Source organism: Lupinus angustifolius, chromosome LG08, assembly GCF_001865875.1.
Source record: "Lupinus angustifolius cultivar Tanjil chromosome LG08, LupAngTanjil_v1.0, whole genome shotgun sequence".
NCBI lineage: Eukaryota > Viridiplantae > Streptophyta > Magnoliopsida > Fabales > Fabaceae > Lupinus > Lupinus angustifolius.
The window spans coordinates 10,139,234-10,158,246 of NC_032016.1; the positions used below are offsets into that span (position 1 = coordinate 10,139,234).

The 19,013-nt window shown below is 33.0% G+C and overlaps 2 protein-coding genes across 2 annotated transcripts; one reads left to right on the forward strand and one right to left on the reverse strand.

The window, feature by feature from the left end:
- LOC109354658 (type IV inositol polyphosphate 5-phosphatase 7-like) lies at positions 45-4,095 on the forward strand. Its single transcript, XM_019597298.1, has 12 exons — positions 45-327; positions 487-574; positions 1,004-1,078; positions 1,189-1,273; positions 1,376-1,480; positions 1,577-2,276; positions 2,388-2,581; positions 2,748-2,856; positions 2,961-3,109; positions 3,304-3,575; positions 3,673-3,769; positions 3,856-4,095. Exons 1-10 carry the CDS (start codon positions 298-300, stop codon positions 3,524-3,526), a joined length of 1,758 nt encoding a protein of 585 aa, XP_019452843.1. The 5' UTR covers positions 45-297; the 3' UTR covers positions 3,527-3,575; positions 3,673-3,769; positions 3,856-4,095.
- On the reverse strand, positions 14,280-16,378 carry LOC109353778 (transcription factor CYCLOIDEA-like). The gene is made up of 2 exons (XM_019596142.1): positions 15,000-16,378; positions 14,280-14,911 (listed from the first exon to the last, which is right to left on the reverse strand). Coding segments are annotated over exons 1-2 (1,212 nt in total). The 5' UTR covers positions 16,211-16,378; the 3' UTR covers positions 14,280-14,910.

Sequence of the window (19,013 nt, forward strand, 5' to 3'; positions counted from 1 at the left end):
TATATATATATATATACATATATTGTATGCATTGTCTTGTTGTTCTATTATTATTACTTGACTTCAGAATCTCTTCTCTCTCTTACTAGTTGAGTTGGTGGCACTTTCTTTCATATATTTATGGCACTTTGCATCCATGTTTCTACACCTTTTTATTACTGTACTGTGTCAACACCATTTATCACCATAACAGGAAACACTTGAATCATATTACCCATTTTCCTCACTTCTTTTTTGAAATTCTAAGTCACAAACTTTCAACATAAATATACCTAAACGTGCTTGAGGAGTGCAAAAATGAGAGATCAAAATTCCAAAAAAAGCAAGGTTTTTTGTTCTTCTCAATCTTCTCTTCTGCTATACAAACATGTTTTTTTTATTCTTTTTTTTGGGTAATGGGAAATGAAATTCATCATCTTGATTGTGTTGTTATTTACCTCTTGCTCGTTATTAACTGTTTTTGTGTCTATTTGTTGATTGATGAAGCTTTCATGGTCAAAGAAAATGGTGAGAAAGTTCTTCAACATCAAATGCAAAAGTGAGAATTCTGAAGCAGATGTTGTTACTTGTGTTGGTGGGTATCTTTATTTTCTTCAAAATTCACTTTCCCTGCCAATGATCAGTTTCAATTTCAATAAATTAAGGGAACAATAAGCATAGGTGTCAATCCCATGAGAGATTTTGATGTTAATAACACTCTCCAGTGCAAAAAGGTCTTGCTTAATTTTTGAGCTTATAGAAGTGGATTACTAACATTATTTGGAGAAGGAGGATTCCCTTTATTCTGTTCCTTACAACAATTTCTTGTCAACCAAACAAAGTGGAAGCATACTTTAGAGCTTAGACTGAAACATTTGTTCATTAAATCCCCTTTTTGCTGCCTTCACCAACACACACCATTCATCATTTCAATTTTCCGCTTTTATGAATCTCCTCTCGTAAACTCATTTACTATAATTCCATTTTGTGAATTTGATGCATGAACACCATTTTCCTTCTGCAGGAGGTGAAGCAGACTGCAGAAGCAGGAGTGGTTTCTCTGAGAGAGAAACATGTACAATCAAGAAGAGCAAAACAGGTATATAATTCCCTTCAACCATGTCACAATTTGAATTTGAAATAACTGATATTATTCAAAATGTTGATATTTACACAAAATCCTTATAATCCGTCATTGTAATTGAATAGATAAGATTAGCGGGAACACAAGTCTGGGAAGGCGAGGAAGAATGAATCTTGACCATCCTCGAATTATAGATGTGCAGAACTATAGGTATAAATGGAAAAAAACTTAAGTGCAACTATTTAGGTGTTTGGTGCTTGTGATGTCATTTATTCAATTTCTCATGAGTGGTTCTCTATTCTTTGTGAGCAGCATTTTTGCTGGTACATGGAATGTAGCTGGAAGATCTCCACCAAGTAATTTGTCTTTAGATGACTGGCTTCATTCCTCACCACCTGCTGATATTTATGTCCTTGGGTAGGAATTGGTACTTGTCAACAAACATACGCACTCTTCAATCAAGCATATAGCATTAATTGTTACTAATGACACATTTCTACCTGTCTCTTTCAGATTTCAAGAGATAGTTCCTTTGAATGCTGGTAATATCTTAGGGGCCGAGGACAATGGCCCCGCCAAAAAGTGGTTGGCTCTCATTGGAAAAACTTTAAACAATCTTCCTGGTACTAGTGGAAGTAGTGCATGTTATACACCATCTCCAATTCCTCAGCCAGTTGTAGAACTAAATGCAGATTTTGGGGGATCAGCTATACATAAGAATTCATCTTTCTTCCATCGGCGATCATTCCAGACAACTTCAAGCTCTAGCAGTTGGGGAATGGACAATGATCCTTCACTTGTGCAACCACAATTAGATCGAAGATACAGTGTCTGTGATCGTGTTATTTTCAGCCACAGGCCAAATGACTTTGATCGAAGTTTTAGATGGGGTTATAGGCCTAGTGATTATTCTAGGGCAAGTGATTACTCAAGGCCAAGCGACTATTCAAGATGGGGTTCATCTGATGATGATAATGGCCTTGGAGATTCGCCAAGTACAGTGTTGTTTTCCCCAACGTGTTATGATGGTGGACCTGCCTCTAATGAAGATGGATATGGCATGTCAGGGCATTCAAGGTACTGCCTTGTTGCAAGTAAGCAAATGGTTGGAATATATCTTACTGTATGGGTGAAAAGTGAGTTGAAAGATCATGTTAAGAACATGAAACTATCATGTGTTGGCAGAGGATTGATGGGGTATCTCGGAAATAAGGTTAACTATATTTCGTTCATAGTGTTCATCTTTCCTTAGATTAATTTATGGCAAAAATTGTGATTAATTAAATTGGCTTAATGAAGAGAGTTTTTCTGATTGTATTTTCAGGGGTCAATCTCGATTAGTATGACTTTGCATCAAACAAGCTTTTGCTTTATCTGTAGCCATTTAACCTCAGGACAGAAAGAAGGTGATGAACTTAGAAGAAACTCTGATGTGATGGAGATTCTTAAAAACACAAGGTTTCCTCGTGTTCATGGTGTGGACAATGAGAAGTCTCCTGAGACAATCCTTGAGCATGAGTAAGAATATGCTCCAGCTCATCTATAATATTTTAAATATGTGAAGTTGTTCAGGTTTCTTTGTGCAGAATGCACATAATAACACTCATGTTTCCCCATGATTGTTTTTTGTTCTTTCCATTTAACAGAACCATTGTACTTTCTAACTTCAAATTCATTAATGTAGTCGAATCATATGGCTTGGAGATTTGAATTATCGGATTGCCCTCTCCTATCGGTCTGCTAAGGCACTAGTTGAGATGCAAAACTGGAGAGCACTGTTAGAGAATGATCAAGTATGTCTGTTGAACCTCCATGTTTATTGTTTGCCGTCAAGTGTATTATTGTATAACAAGTATATACAAGTATATTGAGTCTTGATGATTGAAATTCTTGGCAGTTGAGAATAGAACAGAAAAGAGGCCGTGCATTTGTGGGATGGAATGAAGGGAATATATATTTCCCTCCAACATACAAGTATTCAACTAACTCAGATAGATATGCAGGAGATGATATGCATCCCAAAAAGAAAAGAAGAACACCTGCTTGGTAAGATCATGACATAGCTTAACAGGAATTTAGAAGAAACTGAGTATTTAAATGCTTAAAGAGGCCATTAAATGATATGAAGAGGGAAAACATTAGATGCTATGGAATGAATCATAAGGTGTTTCTTAGTTTGTGATATAGTTTTGTAAAACTATCACAACCTAATGCTAATATAAATATTTTGGTTCTTGTAGGTGCGACCGTATTCTATGGTATGGAGAAGGTCTTCATCAATTATCTTACGTTCGCGGTGAATCAAAGTTTTCGGACCACAGACCTGTTTACGGTATATTTTGGGCTGAAGTTGAGTCAACTCATGGCAGATCGAAGAAAACTATGAGCTGTTCTCATTCCAGAATTGAGGTGGAGGAACTTCTGCCATATTCCTGCGGGTATACTGAACTAAATTTTTTCTAAAGGAATGTGGAAAGAGGGCGAGATATGAGACATGTACATCCACACTCAAGTACTCTCTCTATCCTTTTGTTCTTTTGTTATTTGTCATTGGAATTATTGTTTTCCACTGGATTAGAACTGTTACATATATACCTTTCACTATTCAGCAATTGGTCCCCAATTAAGAAGCGGGAATCACTTTGAATGAAGAAAAAATCATTGAGGGATTGATAAGGACAAGGCATTTCTCACATACCGAAAAAGGTTAGTATTTGTTCTCTTTTATGCTTTTTCTTTCTTCTGCTTTTGGTCTCAGCTTATTTATATAACTTTTAATTTATCTTTTCCAGTTGATATAATCTGTAGTTTTGTTCTACACTACAGTGATGCCTTGCCTAACGCATGATAAAGATACTCATACACAAGCTTCAGTACTGTGCATTATTTAATACCCTATTAACAAGCACAAGTTTGTAGTGTCTCAGCCTTAGCAGTTACGACTAAACTTTGGTTATTAAAAGTAATGTATATATTTTATTGATGTAAAGAAAATGAGTTTTGATGTAATAGTGATTGTGACAGTATAAGAAAAGAAGAAGTGAAGTTGATGATAGAAGTGGAATAGTGTTGGTGTTGGAGGCCCTCTCTCTATATTTGGAGTGAATTATAATTCTCCCTCATTTTCAATATATATTGCAGTCATATTTCCGTTATAGTTTTGGCGTGGTTCAGTTATTTAATAGTATAGCTATCTAGGGTTCTATATATTCTTTATTATAAGATATACGGAACAATACTTAACTATATATTTAACACTGAGCAGCAGGTCAAAGTAGTCAAGTTCGATGTGAAGGAAATCCAGGCTATTTAATATCACTTCTACTAATTCCTTCTTAATTACAATTACAATAGGTTGTTAGTATAAAATATAAAAGTGTGGGTATATATTGTGAAACCCAAATAAATAATATTGATATTTGTCATTATGAAGAAAAACTAGATTTTATTAGTAATTTATGAGGATATATAATAAATTATAAAAATAGTTCATGAAACTGAAATAAGAATAGAATTAATATTATGCTCTCATGTTCACTACTTGGCATAGAGGAGTAGAAATGTTGAGTCAATAGGATTTCTAAATGTCTCAATCTTTTAAAAACCATTACTACTATCTTTTCATTGATTCATTCTTTTAAAAAAACTCACTCAAAAGTTTTATTGGGTCAACATCACTTTTAAGTAATAGTCTAATTTTTTTTAAGCAAACCAATTTTATTTTTAAAAAAACCACCTGTTTTAATGTTTGATTTTATTTCTTGTAAATTTTTTAATGTGAGTTAGATTTTGAATCTCAAATAAGAGTAATATTTGCTTAAGATGAAATATATTACATTATAAAATAATGTGTAGATTGAAATAAAAATAAGAGCTGGGTTTATTATAGTGTTTGGTGTTAAACTCTAAGGTATGCGATGTGGGTAGGATGTAAGGTAGGGGATATCTATAATAGAGGCTGGATTTACGTGTAGTAGTATGCAACAATGATAGGCAACATATATTATATTCTCTACCGGAAGGTTATTATCCAGAAGATGCATAAAAAGATAGATATATAGCTTGAGATAGAGAGTGAAAAGGAATGAAAGATGTGAGCCATGGAAATAGATTGGAGTATATTAAAGTTCTAACAGTGAAGAGAAAGGAGAAGGAGTTATTGTGTTATTATGGTATGAACTCAAATACTAATAGTTTATAAGAAACGTTAGTTAGTACTTCTCTAATACACTAGGCAATTAATTGATATACATCCACACATGTATTCCTTATAATCTCTCCTGTGCCTCCCTCACACACACTCACAAAGTGAATAAAATTAAAATCTTCAAACCAAATAATTAATGAAGCAATTATCTATAAGAGCCTATTGAAGTAGCTAGCTAGCTTAAGCACTTTCTGTGGAATAACCAAACATGCAGTTATCGTACACACGAGCTACTATTAGATTATGATTACATTTTATTACATTAGAAATTAGAAACCCACCTCTCTATCTCTCTAGCTTCTTGGAAATCTGATTTTGAAAGCAAGCCTTCTGTCTCTCATTCTCTAAGTTACATACATTATGACCTATATATACATGTTTTCTGCAGTGTTCTTTCAATCAGTTTAATAACAACTTGCAATTGATTATATATAATTTCTCTGGCCATTTTGTAAAACTCAGCTCCTTCTCTCTATTTCACTGTTTGGTCATTGGGTGCATGACACGCATTTCCCTAATCATGCTTTTTCCTTCCTACTGGTATCTTAACGTTAGCTTCCTCTCCAATCTGGGTAACAATGATAACCTTTTAGTCTTCTCTATTTCTATCTCTTTGTTCATAATGTTTATATTTATGTATACTGTTTTAAATTTCAGTCATTTATTCCCAATGGTGCAAATAGACGTGATGGTCTCTGGCGAGTTTTCCATAGCAGTTGATCTAATTGGACTTGCTTCTTCTTGGTAAGCCAATCTCAATTCTTTTGTTCATTGCACTAAGATGTCTGCATATTTCTCATATCCTCAAGAATAATTTAAATACCACCAGATTATGGAAACAACCCACCTTAGCTTTTAAACAGTATATGAAGCTGCAACTAAAGAAACATAAAGAAAAATGAAAGTAGTATAACATCCCTAACTCCTTCATTTGCTTATCATTAAAAACTTTTATAATCCTAACATCCTTTTGCTCTCTTAGTAAAAAAAATTATAAGGTAAATGTAAATAAGAGCTACAACTCTACAAGCAAAATTTATACTACAATAAACTAAAATCAAAACTAAATAAAAATATTCCAAGTTAAGTTGGAGAATATAAAGTGCAAGCCCGTGTCTAAAGCGGGAAAATCCATTTGTCCCATTCCCTTGAAAATAAAATAAAAATGCGTATAAAAAAGTAAATAAAATTAACACAATAACGTTGTCTACTTGCACATTGCAAATCCCAACTGATAAACACTTTGCATGGCCTATATCAAATTCAGTTGTATTATTTTGCTTTCTAAAGGCTCTTGAGTCTAGAACGCACACCAGCTCTATGCAAAAACACAACATGGCAACACGTACACAGGCACATCAACACTTGTGAATCAAATAAGGGTTTCCTATTTAAAAATCTCTGTTAGTAATAAAAATTTAAATAATTGTCTTGGGCAAATGCTCCCACATGCTCCTTAAATGATTTCCCCTTGACCATGTATTTTTTATTATCACCAAATAACAAGTTTTATTAATTGAAAAATGAGTATAAGGAATACCCATTCCCAGTTTTGCATGCTAACATAGGTTTAAGCACCTGAACTCCAAAAGGGTATTTGGTTCATCAATTAACTTTAAACTCCAAAAGTTTTTCTTCAAATATTATGTAATTTCTATCCAAAAATGGTCCTAGTTTTTCTTCAAATATTATTGCCCTCAACAGATACAGGCCAAATGTTCATATGCGCATGATTTGGGGCCATGGACATGAACCATGTAAATGTTATGCTAGACGTAGTGATAGGAATGAAGCTAGAGAGATATGATAGGATACATGCATTAGTTAGTTGGTGATAATTACTGTAGCAAAAGCTACCTTTCCATGATGGCCCATGTTTCAGTCCTATGCTAGTAAGTAGTAACGCTACTTTGCTCATCAATTTTAGGTTATGGATATGAATAAAAGAAACGGTATGCAGGGGAAATGTTATTTTTTAATGGGCTTACATCTCCAATTTTATCAAGTACGTACCCACTATGGCTAGTACTATATGTATGGCTAGTACTATATGCCACCTTCAGAAGATATCTCCATAACTTGCTCAAGATGCTCACTGTTCAAATAAAATATATACCCAGGCCCCCTAGATTTCACGACAAACAATCTTAATTATTGATTTTCTGGTTTCTTAAAAAAATTAATGATTTTGTTTCAAATGTATTTTTTTCCCTATTTGCTAAGTACATCTATCCATGCACAACTAAACACTTAGGACCTTCAAGTACATGAATGTGCCAACATGAATAGTAAATGTATCATCAAGTTTAGTAACCTACTATTATTGAACTAATTTGATAACAAAATCATTATTAATTGTCCCGTTGTAGTTATATTCTCATTTACCTATTCCCTCTATGGATTTTAGTTGACATGAATTTCCTTATATCTTTTACTATCTTCTACCTTATATCTTCGAACACTCATTTAGAGTCAGGGTGTGTGAGATTGAAGATGGGTAAAATGTAATTAATAAGAAAGAGTTAATAGCTCTAGTTGGAGGTTTGCTATGGAGCAAGACAGGATTATAAAGATTGTAATGTGAGCAAGGATGGGTGCATTGGCCCTTTTGGATTTATTTAATATGCTCTATATATTAAAAGCTAGGCAAGTGGCTAGCTCTAGTCTTTTTCTTCATGGTAGTTACAATAAGACATGTCATTTTAGAAGAAGTGGGCTAACTTCACTGATGTTAGACACGACCAAAATATAGCCTACACCTCTTCAAAGATATCCTCGGTATGCCATTTTTTTCCTTCTCATAAAAAATGATAGGTCAAACTTTTTGACTCCTTGATGCAAATATTTGCTGCTTAATTCTGCTAAGAGTTCATCAATAGTTCCTACAATTTTATTTCCACCATAATGTTAGTTCCATACTAAGATAATTAGCTTTACAATTTCAAGCATAAGTAAGATGTGATGAAGTTCCATGTTGAAGAAAAATGGGTGAATTGAATTGAAGGCCGTACAAGTTAATGCTACAACAGTTTAGGTGTTAAAACTTGGGTCAAGATATTGTGTCAAACTTCTTATGGTTTTTCTTCTACTCATTAATTGCTATTTTCTAGATTTCTTGTGCTTTTGGGCTCCTCAACCATATAAAATATATAAGTACAAGTAGTTGGATTGGACTCCATGTGTAAAATATATCCTCTTTAAAGTCTTCCTACCACTATAAAGGCTAGACAACATATTTCGCTATTAATGATGGGCAATGATATAAGTTTGATTAATATCATGAGATTTAATTTAGAGATATGTTGACCCTTAGTTGTCAACACCATGAAATACTCCAAAGGATTTGAAAGCATATTGTTTGGAATTTTTAGTCTGAATAATAAGCCTCACATTAAAAAAGAATGATAATTTGAAAGCATATAAGTAGGGGAATCATTAACCGTAACACTTCAGAATTTGGGTTGAAATATGATGTAAACCGATTTACTTAGTTCTTCGTAAACTTATTGATTATAGTCTTCAATATCTCTCCGATTATGGGCTATTTGATCCTATAATCTAACGACCTTCAAATTTATTACCGCTTGATCAAGATGTAAACTTTGATATATAATTGATATGAATCTACCAAAACTAACACGTTAAAGTTATTAAATGAGATCTTCAATTGCCACATGCTCTATTACAAAGACTTCCAAAACACAAGGTGGTAAAAAAGGATTCAAACCTAGACCATTTATTATGGACACCATTCATGGTTTTATAAACAATCCTAGTAAGGTTTAGATACACGAAATATATATGTTTAGAATTTGTTTAATACGTGTGACATGGTTTGGGAAGGATTATAAGTCATTCAATTTGTTGATTTGACCAGAAATAAGTTTTTAATCTTATTTAATTAAAGGAAATTTTCAGATAAGCCCTACGCTTTAAAAGTCCTAATTTGATAAGCCCTATGATTTATAAGTCTTGATTTGATAAATTCTTAAAGTGACTTATATTTTATAATTCTCTCACTTATAAGTTCTTTCATATCATTCTACCATTTTAAACCAATTTATCACTTAATTTTACTAAACACATAGCTTATCAATATTTAGCCTCTTTTCTGCCTTCAACCTTTAGTCCCTTTTCAGTCTCCAAGTTACTTTTTAGGCTTCAATCAAATTTTAATCAATCTACTACCTTTTTAACCACTTATTCTAGTATATATTCACTTAAGACTGGTAGTTCTATCTAGCAATTACTAATACCACACTCTAGAATCTAGAGGTCCATCTAGCGTTGTTCTTTGATCTTGAGATGGAGTCTGGATGTACAATGGTTGATGAAAAATCTTTTAGTGTTGCTTAAGAATCATCTTAGAGTATTTGATGAGGTACCTGAAAAGGATTTTCGATGCTCAAGTTAGTATATGAGAGATGTGAATATGCAAAGTGCAAGAATAAGAGTAAGAATAATAACAAGATATAAAAAGTAAGACTTCCTTACGAGGGAGAAGTTCTATATTTATAGTGGTGAACTGAATAGAATATTCCTTTGTAGATGTTGTTGGCCTAACTGACCAAATCACTTTGTCAACCCTGCTCCAAACATGTAGAAGTTGTTTTTCCCGTGTCAGATGGCTCTAACAGGTCTGTACTCTATGATTAGTTGACTTATAGCATGTGTTAGGTTGTGTTATCGTATTGTAGACCTATTTTGTCGTCTACTAAAAGGTACGGTAGCGTGTAGGTAGCATGCGGCTGGTGACAGAGGTCTCTATGTTGCTTAGACGATGTGTCAATCCTGTGTTGGTGGTATAGCAAAGGGATGTCAGAAGTGGTCCATATGCTCTCTTGTCATTTCAATCCTGTCAACTATATACCCTCTAGAATATTTAATTGACCGACCAAGACTTGGGGGATATTCGGATCAGGCTCACTTTGCCCAATCTTATATGTTAATAGTTGTCACTCTTGTCCAACCATGACGTGTACTTCAGAACTGAAATAGAACAATTGCCCCAGTCTAGTAGTATAGTTGGATGTAGAGCATGTCAGTAGATTTGATTATGTGGTCGGATGATGGTACCTTCTAGGTGTCTATCTAAGCATGGGAAGAAGTACCCACCCAATTTTGAGTAACTATATGGCTTTGATCAATCTTCTCGAGTACTTGTCGTTTGAATTATTAAGTGTAGTGACATCACGACAAATGATTGGTTGTAAAACCTCAGATTTTGTATCGTCTGTACAATGATGAAGTGGTCTGCCCCAAGTGTAGTTGTAATATGAAAGTAAAGATTATTTTACTATGCTTAGATCTTTTGGTTGCATGAAACATTGAGACCACGATAGTACATAGTTGCTTCAACTCTACAAAGCAACGGGTTGGATTGGAAAACTTGAACCACTCATCCTTGCCTGCCCTCTTTGGAATGGGTTACTTAATGCATGAATGTGTTATGGGGACAAACTGTGAAACGAATTTATAGAATTTAATTTAGGTTCAGTTCGAGAGGTGGATTATTTCTACGTACCCATACACCATATTGATGTATATAAATTCATACAATATTATAGTGTAGTTTAAATTGCAAATCAAATTATTAAAAGAAACAACATTACGGATATTGAGTTTTGATATGATTGCAATATATATATATATATATATATTGGATTGTTTATTGAGATTAAAGATCGAGTCTCCTTGGAGATGGGACCAATAGAATCTGTGTGGGGTTGGAGATGAGGTAGGGAAATAAATTTCCTTCGTGAATGGGAAAAATAGTGAAATGGAAAAGAAAGGAAGAGTGTTGTTAAAAGCTACAATAAAAGCTGGTACTATACTTTAGGGGTGCTTTTCAATTTTCTTCTTACAACAATCTTTTCTCGGATTCCTTCCGCTAGTTTTCACCCAAGAATTTCAACATCCTTTAATGAAAAATTAAATGATTAAAATGTGCTATGAATTATCTGAAGAGGTTATAGCTTTTGATAAGCTATTTTGGATTCATAATGTTGCAGAGAGTCCATAATTCTAATATCCTAAGTCCTAACCGTTATTATGATTAGAAATTATTGTAATTTAAAACATTGGTGGGAATGATGAGACATATGAATTGATGAAGAAGGGAAGTTATATGAGAAATGTGTTGATATATACATATTTTAGGAAATAAGGCATTTTGTTGCTAAGACAAAACTGAATCGAACTTTAATCTGTACGCGTTCCTCTCTGTCCTAATAGGGAACTCACAGTGTGGTAGCATTTATAGCTCATTTCTTCTTCTCCCTGCAATACCTTGCAGTGTTGAACAAGATACTAAATCTTTATGCTCCATAATAAATAGGACTAAACCATGTGTCTCCATGATGATGCCAATTTCTATATATATTGGTCATGTAAGAGTTCATATGCTACTAATGATGCTATCACTCAATAAAATATTTTCTTTTCATTTTGTACATATTAAAGCTGACATTGTTGGATGATCTTAACTGTTAACTGTTGAGGCAACCTGATGTTAACTTTTGACTAACAGATTAGAACGATTATTTGTACATGTACAATATGATCTTCCCAAGGGATATAGAACCAACCACGAAATCATATACTAGCACAGATAAATAATAGGTGAAAACATTTACATATCAGAAAATGTTTCAAGACAGCAAGAAATCCCATAGTAGCAAAACTTGGATAGTTGGGGACAAATTGAGGTAGAGTCTGTATATATTGGTGTCACCCTTGATATACATTCATTTTCATTCCTCACCTATATAGGGGGGGATTAAGATTATCATGCCTTTATTCGTAAAATTCCAAAGAGATGTCCTGTCAAAATGAAAAAGCTTAATATCCAAATATATTCTCTTGTGCCTGCTTGTGATCAAGAACTTTTCATCACATCTTTGTTTTATTTTTTAAAGCTGAAAGATTATTTTATTCAGACTTAAAAGAGCTTGAGAACAAGAAACCCTCTCAAGTGAGTTTAGAAAACATGCAAAGGAAAAAACACCACCAAGATATCACTAGGAAAAAAGGAAACTACCGCACCAAATGGCTGATAGAAAATTAAGGTGATAGAAAGAAATCCCAAGATTAGTTGAGACCAAATAGAGAAATAAAAAAGATTAATAGAATAAAATGAAATCATCATCAAAGATTAATTAACAACATTTCATACCTTCCAATGGATAGACGCACCAATCAAAAAGAGGAGAACCAAAACCATCAACTTGATTTAACCATATCCATAATACCATACACGGCGAACATCAATACATACCTAAATTAAAGCTTTAAGAATTAATATTTTTCCAACGAATAATGACTCCAGTTACTTGTCAACAACTTGTGATACAGCCAACCGCGGCACATTTTAGTTAATTTGTTAACCCTATAAGGCTATAAGCTTTCTTTCACACAATTTAAGCCATAAATTATATAGAGACCAGATACAAAACTCAACATGACCAATTTTGAACACATGTAACACCAGTTTGTACAGGAAAGGTTAACATACAATATTCAGCAACATATAACATTAAACACTAAACAAGATGTAAAAGCTAAGAAAGCTAAGATCAGTATGTTAGTTATTAATTACACCATCTGAATTGTCAGAAATTATGTTTGCGATATTAAATAGAGATGGCTGGCATGCTCCAATTAGAACATCCTTAATCTCTGTTGATTAGAAATACATTTCTTGTATACTAAACCTAATATTTAAATAAGAAATAAAAAAGGAAAGGAAAACAGAAGCCAGAATAGAAGTGAACTGCTGTTACAAAGTAATGAATATTTTAAGTGCATGAATTCCTTAACCCTAACCTTCCTTTTCTTTATTATTCTTGCTGAGAAACCTACATGCATAGTTACCAATATATGGAAGGCTGTGTGTTGGGGAAAAGAGTCATTAATATTTATACATAAACACACAGATATAAGATTCCAAAATTGGATATTGATAAAATATAAAAAAGACAAAGTAATGGATGATATCACCAATATCTTATTCCTCTCCCTGTGGTATCTCTAAACATACATATAGTTTCCCAATTGCTCTCACATCAGAAATACATCTTGGTGTAATGGACAGTACCAATATACCTATAATATCTGAAAGGAGATGCAGACTCTTCGCTTTGAGTAAAAAACTTAGCAAGGGGATAAGATGGTCACAACAAATCATTTTTTATCATCAGAATGTTAAAAATATAAATTAACATGGATTAGAATAGGCTGAATTAAATGTGTGCAGGAAGGTATCAAAGCTTGGATGCTCATATTGGTACATATTAGTAGAAGTTCATTTGTACATTGCTCATACTGAATTGTATTAAGATTAAGAAATGAAATTTTCAGTAGTTAATATTCTTCATCTATCTTCATAATTAGAATTAGAATTTACTTTATTTATAATTTGGAGAAACTATATATTGACTGGCTTCACTTAATTATATTCAATGACCCCTTTGTTTTAAAAAGTATACTAATTTCCTTTGAATTTGGATCAATTAACCTTGAAAATGTTGATATAGGTGACTTCAACAAATCTAAGTCATTTGATGAAGATTGAATAATAAAAATTAGATTCAAAGCACAATTCAAAATTTTAGTTGTCCAATCTTCATCAAACAACTCAAGTTTATTAAAGTAACTTAAGTCACCATTTTTTACAGGCACCAAATCCAAATTCATCTTGTTATAAAGATTAGATTCATCACTTGAGAGGTTGGTGTAATTAAAATAATCTTTGCTCTGAAGGAGATATAAGTTAATAATTGATTTTAAGGTTGAATGTAGCTTTTGTGACAAGGGAGTATTAAGTATAATTAAACTAAATTTTATGAGTGATTGTAATTTCTCCTACACTTTATAATGTTTTTGTCCATTATTATCAACTTTATTTTATAGAAAACACTAAAATAAAAAGCTTTATCCTAACCTCTTCAATTATACTTTAACATCCCTTAAATTTGTTTCAAAAGTTTTACCATCCTCCCCTTTAAAACATTTCATTGTTGGTGTACATACTACATAATTTAACCTCTTATTACAAGATTTAAAATCTTTCAACTTGTTACATTGTTTGTATGATTGATCCCAGAGCTTTTGTGAAAAAGGTGGTTAGCTTAACTGCAAACAAAAGCTGATAGAGCTGAAACAATGTAAACCAGCAAATGCCCAAAACATGTAAGCTTAACTGCAAACAAAAGCTGAAATTTTTAGTGTTCTTCTGATCCTTATTCTCCTCTTGCATCAAAAGGAGATCACTGCCTTTACCATTGAAGACAAACTAATTATAATACAATAGTAAAAGCTGAGAGTAAGTGGCTGCGGTACTTAATATATACTTGTTAAATCAAACTTCATGAAATATTGGGCAGAAATAATACACGCAGTAAAGTTTTATGGGTGCTTTGATATGGCATTGACGGATTATCAGCACAAGAATCAGTACAAACATTGTACAACGAAAATATAGGGCAGAGAAAAAAGTTACTGGTGGAGAACACAGAAAGATGTTGGTATGATTACAAAGCGAAAGCACTAAAGGATTCTTTCTGATCAGATATTACCGAAAACTAGCATACTAGCGTGTCGACTCTGATTGTTGCGCTCCTCCCAATAATCTCTTTGAAGCTCTACAAATCAGAACCCGAAATTACAAGGTATCTTTAAAAGGTTTGTACAAAAAACCTAACAAGTGATTTGAGAAGAATGTACACTTACCACTGGTTCATGAAAAATGTAGATAAATTCATGGTGGCTATTCCAGAAAAGTTGGAGTTGCCATTATTAGTATCCCAATTTTGGGTGGAATAGGGGAATGATTGGTAATCATCATTGTTGTTGAATCTTGACTCCTTAGGGATCACAAGGTTTTGTTGGTTATGAGAAGAAGACATCATCATAGATGGCTTCATATTGTTCCTTTTTATCATAATAGAATCCTCAATAACATTATAGCCATCGCTGAGAGTAAAAGGGGCATCACTACCCAGTGGGTGGTGAGTGTCAGAAGGGTAAGGTTTAAGCATCTGGTGATGTGGCCATCTTGCACAATTAGCCTCATATTGTGGAGTGTTTGAAGATATTGCAGGGCATGATGTCCTTTCTTCTATTAATTTCCAAGTACTGTTGTTGCACATCTTGTTGAAGCAAGTCCTTTCTCTTGCTCTTGCTCTAGCCTTTTCCCTTGACTCCTTTTTAGTCTGGATGGTAGTACAAATATCTTGATCCCTATGTGTCCATTTCGACTTCTTCCCTTTTGAAGAATTAGAACTGTCACCACCACTGCCACTCAATGGTTTCTCATTTGATGTGTTGTTGTCCAGCAACCCATTATTATTATTATTGTTATTATGCTTACTTCTTGCAAGTTCTTTGATTGCATTCTCTGACTTTGTGAATAGCCACTCAAGGGTATTGCTAGGTTTGTCAAAGTCTAACATCTCCTGAAGATCAAAGAACTTTCTTGCTATGTCACTTGAAAGTCTCACCCTCCTGTCCCTCAAACCTTGTGATGTGTGAATCTTGCTGTGCCTATCTTTCTTTGCTATGGCAGCAGCTGGTTTCTGAGTCAGCAAATTAGGATTGGTACTACCATAGTGAAGTAAACCATAGGAGGAGTCATTATTATTGCAAGCATGTTGTTGATTATCAAGCATTGCCAAATTAGCAACAGCTTCTTCTGTGAATGAAGCATGATGATGAGGAGTTTGACTAGTAGTGGTGGAGGGTATGAAGGGGACAAGACCAACAAGTGGATCATGAAGAAAGGTATTAGTGACAAAATCATCAACCTCATGAGGAGGAGGATGAGTGAAACAAGGAAGGGTATTAGCAGCACTAAGACTAGGGTAAGTAGAAGAAGAGGGAAAGGTGGTAAGGTAAGGGTTAATGGAGGATTCATGTTGATGATATGTAGATGAAAAGAACATCTGAAGAGAAAGGGAAGCAATTTGAAACCCTAGGATTTGTGGAATGAAGAAAAACAATTACAAACACAGAGGTAGCTTCCCTGCTCCTACTTAACGGTCCAAGTACAGTCCTATACTCTTGTTATATAATCATTTTCCCAGTTTCCCTTTCTCTGATACTAACTACTACTCACTCCTCTCATCACCTTTAAACACTTTAATTCCCTTTCTATAAAATTAATAATAACTTCCAACACCATACTTCACTTACCTTATTTATGTCATTTTACATATATTAGTTACTTTCTCAACAAATTATATATTCCAAAAACTTCTCATTTAGTTTATCAACTTCATAGCTCATAACTAATTATTAGTGAGTATTATTCCATTAAAATGGCATATTTTTCTCTTTAAAATAAATCAATTGGAAGTTTGGAAACAGAAAAGGAGATTTATTAATTAGTTTAGGTCATTGATCATAGTTTCCATTATATTATTATTTTGTGAATACAACTATGTGGTTACGGATCTGAGCTGGGGCAGCCGGGGAAAACATAGTTTATAGGATCATTATTACTGTACATCGAAAGGGAACAAATAATTTATGGCATTGCACCATATTAGAATACCATACTCAGACCCATCACTCCCTATAAAAATGTATGCAAAAATTAAGTCATTATATGCACAATTACGATACCGAAGGAAGTGGGAAAAGGGAACAAGAAAATTACAAGAATTAAAGTTGTTTGAATTTCTTTAAAAGCTAGACTTCTTTGGATTAACCCATTATATGCAAAATTTATTCTCTTAAAAGAATAAGATACTTTATCTCCTTAAATTTAATCATTATTTAACATATGTCTTAATTTTTTCTCTATTATTAATGTAATTTTTTCATACAGTTAATTTATTATTTTTATTTAAAGTTAATAATAATCATAAATGTTGGATGATTTGCAAATAAAAAATCATGTTACATACGTATTAATTTGTTATTGTAACTAGTGGGAATGGATTAATTAATTAGATTGTGGTTATAGAAGTGAAATATGGAATTAGGTTGGGTGGTTTATAACTGAAAGGTAATGAAGTTTTGAAGTGGAAGCCGTACAAGGAGGCTAAAAGGTTGGTATGAGACTGTAATAGATTCTTACCTTCTTCTTCTTCTTCTTTTCGTTTTCTTCTTCTGTATAAATAAATAAAAACTAAACAACGAACTTGAAACTTAAGTGTTGTTCTTGAATGCGCCCACATAGATTCATTTCAATCCCTAAAATAACTCATTCAACTCTGACACCATTTCCTGCTTCAACACGATTAATAGTGCCTTACTTTCTCTCTCTATTATACAACTGTACTTATATAATTCTATTCTGCAAAATATGTTTCACTTTAAAATCAAGTTAATTAGTAGTTTAGTACTAATAATATATTAGATATGTGATCCACCTTTTACATTTATGTTTGTTAGTATAGATATACATATAAAATCACCCTATTATACACTATTTATCTATATTACTTATATTAGGAGTTAACAATAATAAAATGAAGAGTGGAAATTAAAAGTATCTTTTGAACTATTAATAACTACAATCATTGGACGTGTACATAATTCTGAACTATAATAACTATACACTTTAGTTTTCAAATGGCCAACTCTGGGTGAGCTAAGAAGACGGTCATTCATAGCCCATTAAAAAGGTCCAAACAATTAAAAAAACTGTTATTAATTTTAACCATGCTACCTTTAATAATATGTTCTAAACATTGATTACACCCTAATTATATCATTCACCTATAAAAATAATTTCTAAAAAATAAAATTGAGCAATTACCTCCCTCAAATAATTTCAACTGCAAACAACAATATTTAACAAAAAAATATTTATTTCATATTTATAGCATGCAGACTACACATTACAAACAATACGAAAGCGAGTTGACAGTGTTCGTATGCTCAAGTCCTAACAAATGGTGCTTTCATTGAGATTTATGTCATAGAAATAGCCATCTATAGGCTGAATTAAGATATATATCGAATACTGATAGGTGAGTGAAGTCGCCAAAAAGATAAATGACTACCATCGTGTCACTGTCGATAGGGTGAAAATCGTCATGGACATTGACCCTTAAAGGGGCAACAATGAATTGCGTGTAACTGGTGTACCTTAGCTTGGGTATAAACAAATTTCTCCTCATATATATATATAGGATTAGGAAGGAATTGTCTGCCCGTGTAGCTTATTACTCAAACTCGTACCCATCCAACAACGTGATTCAAAATATTCGATCTCAATTACCTGTAAGTCAAAAAATATAGATTAACCTAACTATTATCCATGAATATTCATGGGTTAAGACCCATTGTCATTCCTAGGTGTAGTCAAACTAATTTGAAACATAATTGTCTTGAATAAATTTTTGAATATTAGTTAATTGTATTCCAGATTAATCTAATTAACTCAAAGTTATTGAACTCTGAAATGAATGAATGTGAAGGGGAGGTATATTTTAGATATTTTTATGAAAGTTAGGAGTTATGGATAAAATAAGGAGACATAGTGAGTACACATATTGAACCCCACAAATAGGCTTCTCTCCTCTCCTTTTCCATTATCTTATATCCTGTCATTGTTATTGTAAGAAGACCTAAAAAATTATGAAAATGAGATGGAATTGATTGAGAGATCAGAAGATGTAAAAAGTAATAGTCTTTGAGGACTTTGCTAAGTTAACAAAAAAGGGAAGGGATGGACCATTGTCGGATGAAACAAACCCCACAATATAAGAGAGATTTTAATTGTACCCTATCCTA

Coding starts and splice junctions, on each gene's coding strand:
- LOC109353778 (XM_019596142.1), bottom strand. CDS start 16,210: ATGTTCTTTTCATCTACATATCATCAACATGAATCCTCCATTAACCCT.
- LOC109354658 (XM_019597298.1), top strand. CDS start 298: ATGAGAGATCAAAATTCCAAAAAAAGCAAG. Junction 1,079..1,188: donor AATCAAGAAGAGCAAAACAG/GTATATAATTCC, acceptor GTAATTGAATAG/ATAAGATTAGCGGGAACACA. Junction 3,110..3,303: donor AAAAGAAGAACACCTGCTTG/GTAAGATCATGA, acceptor TGGTTCTTGTAG/GTGCGACCGTATTCTATGGT.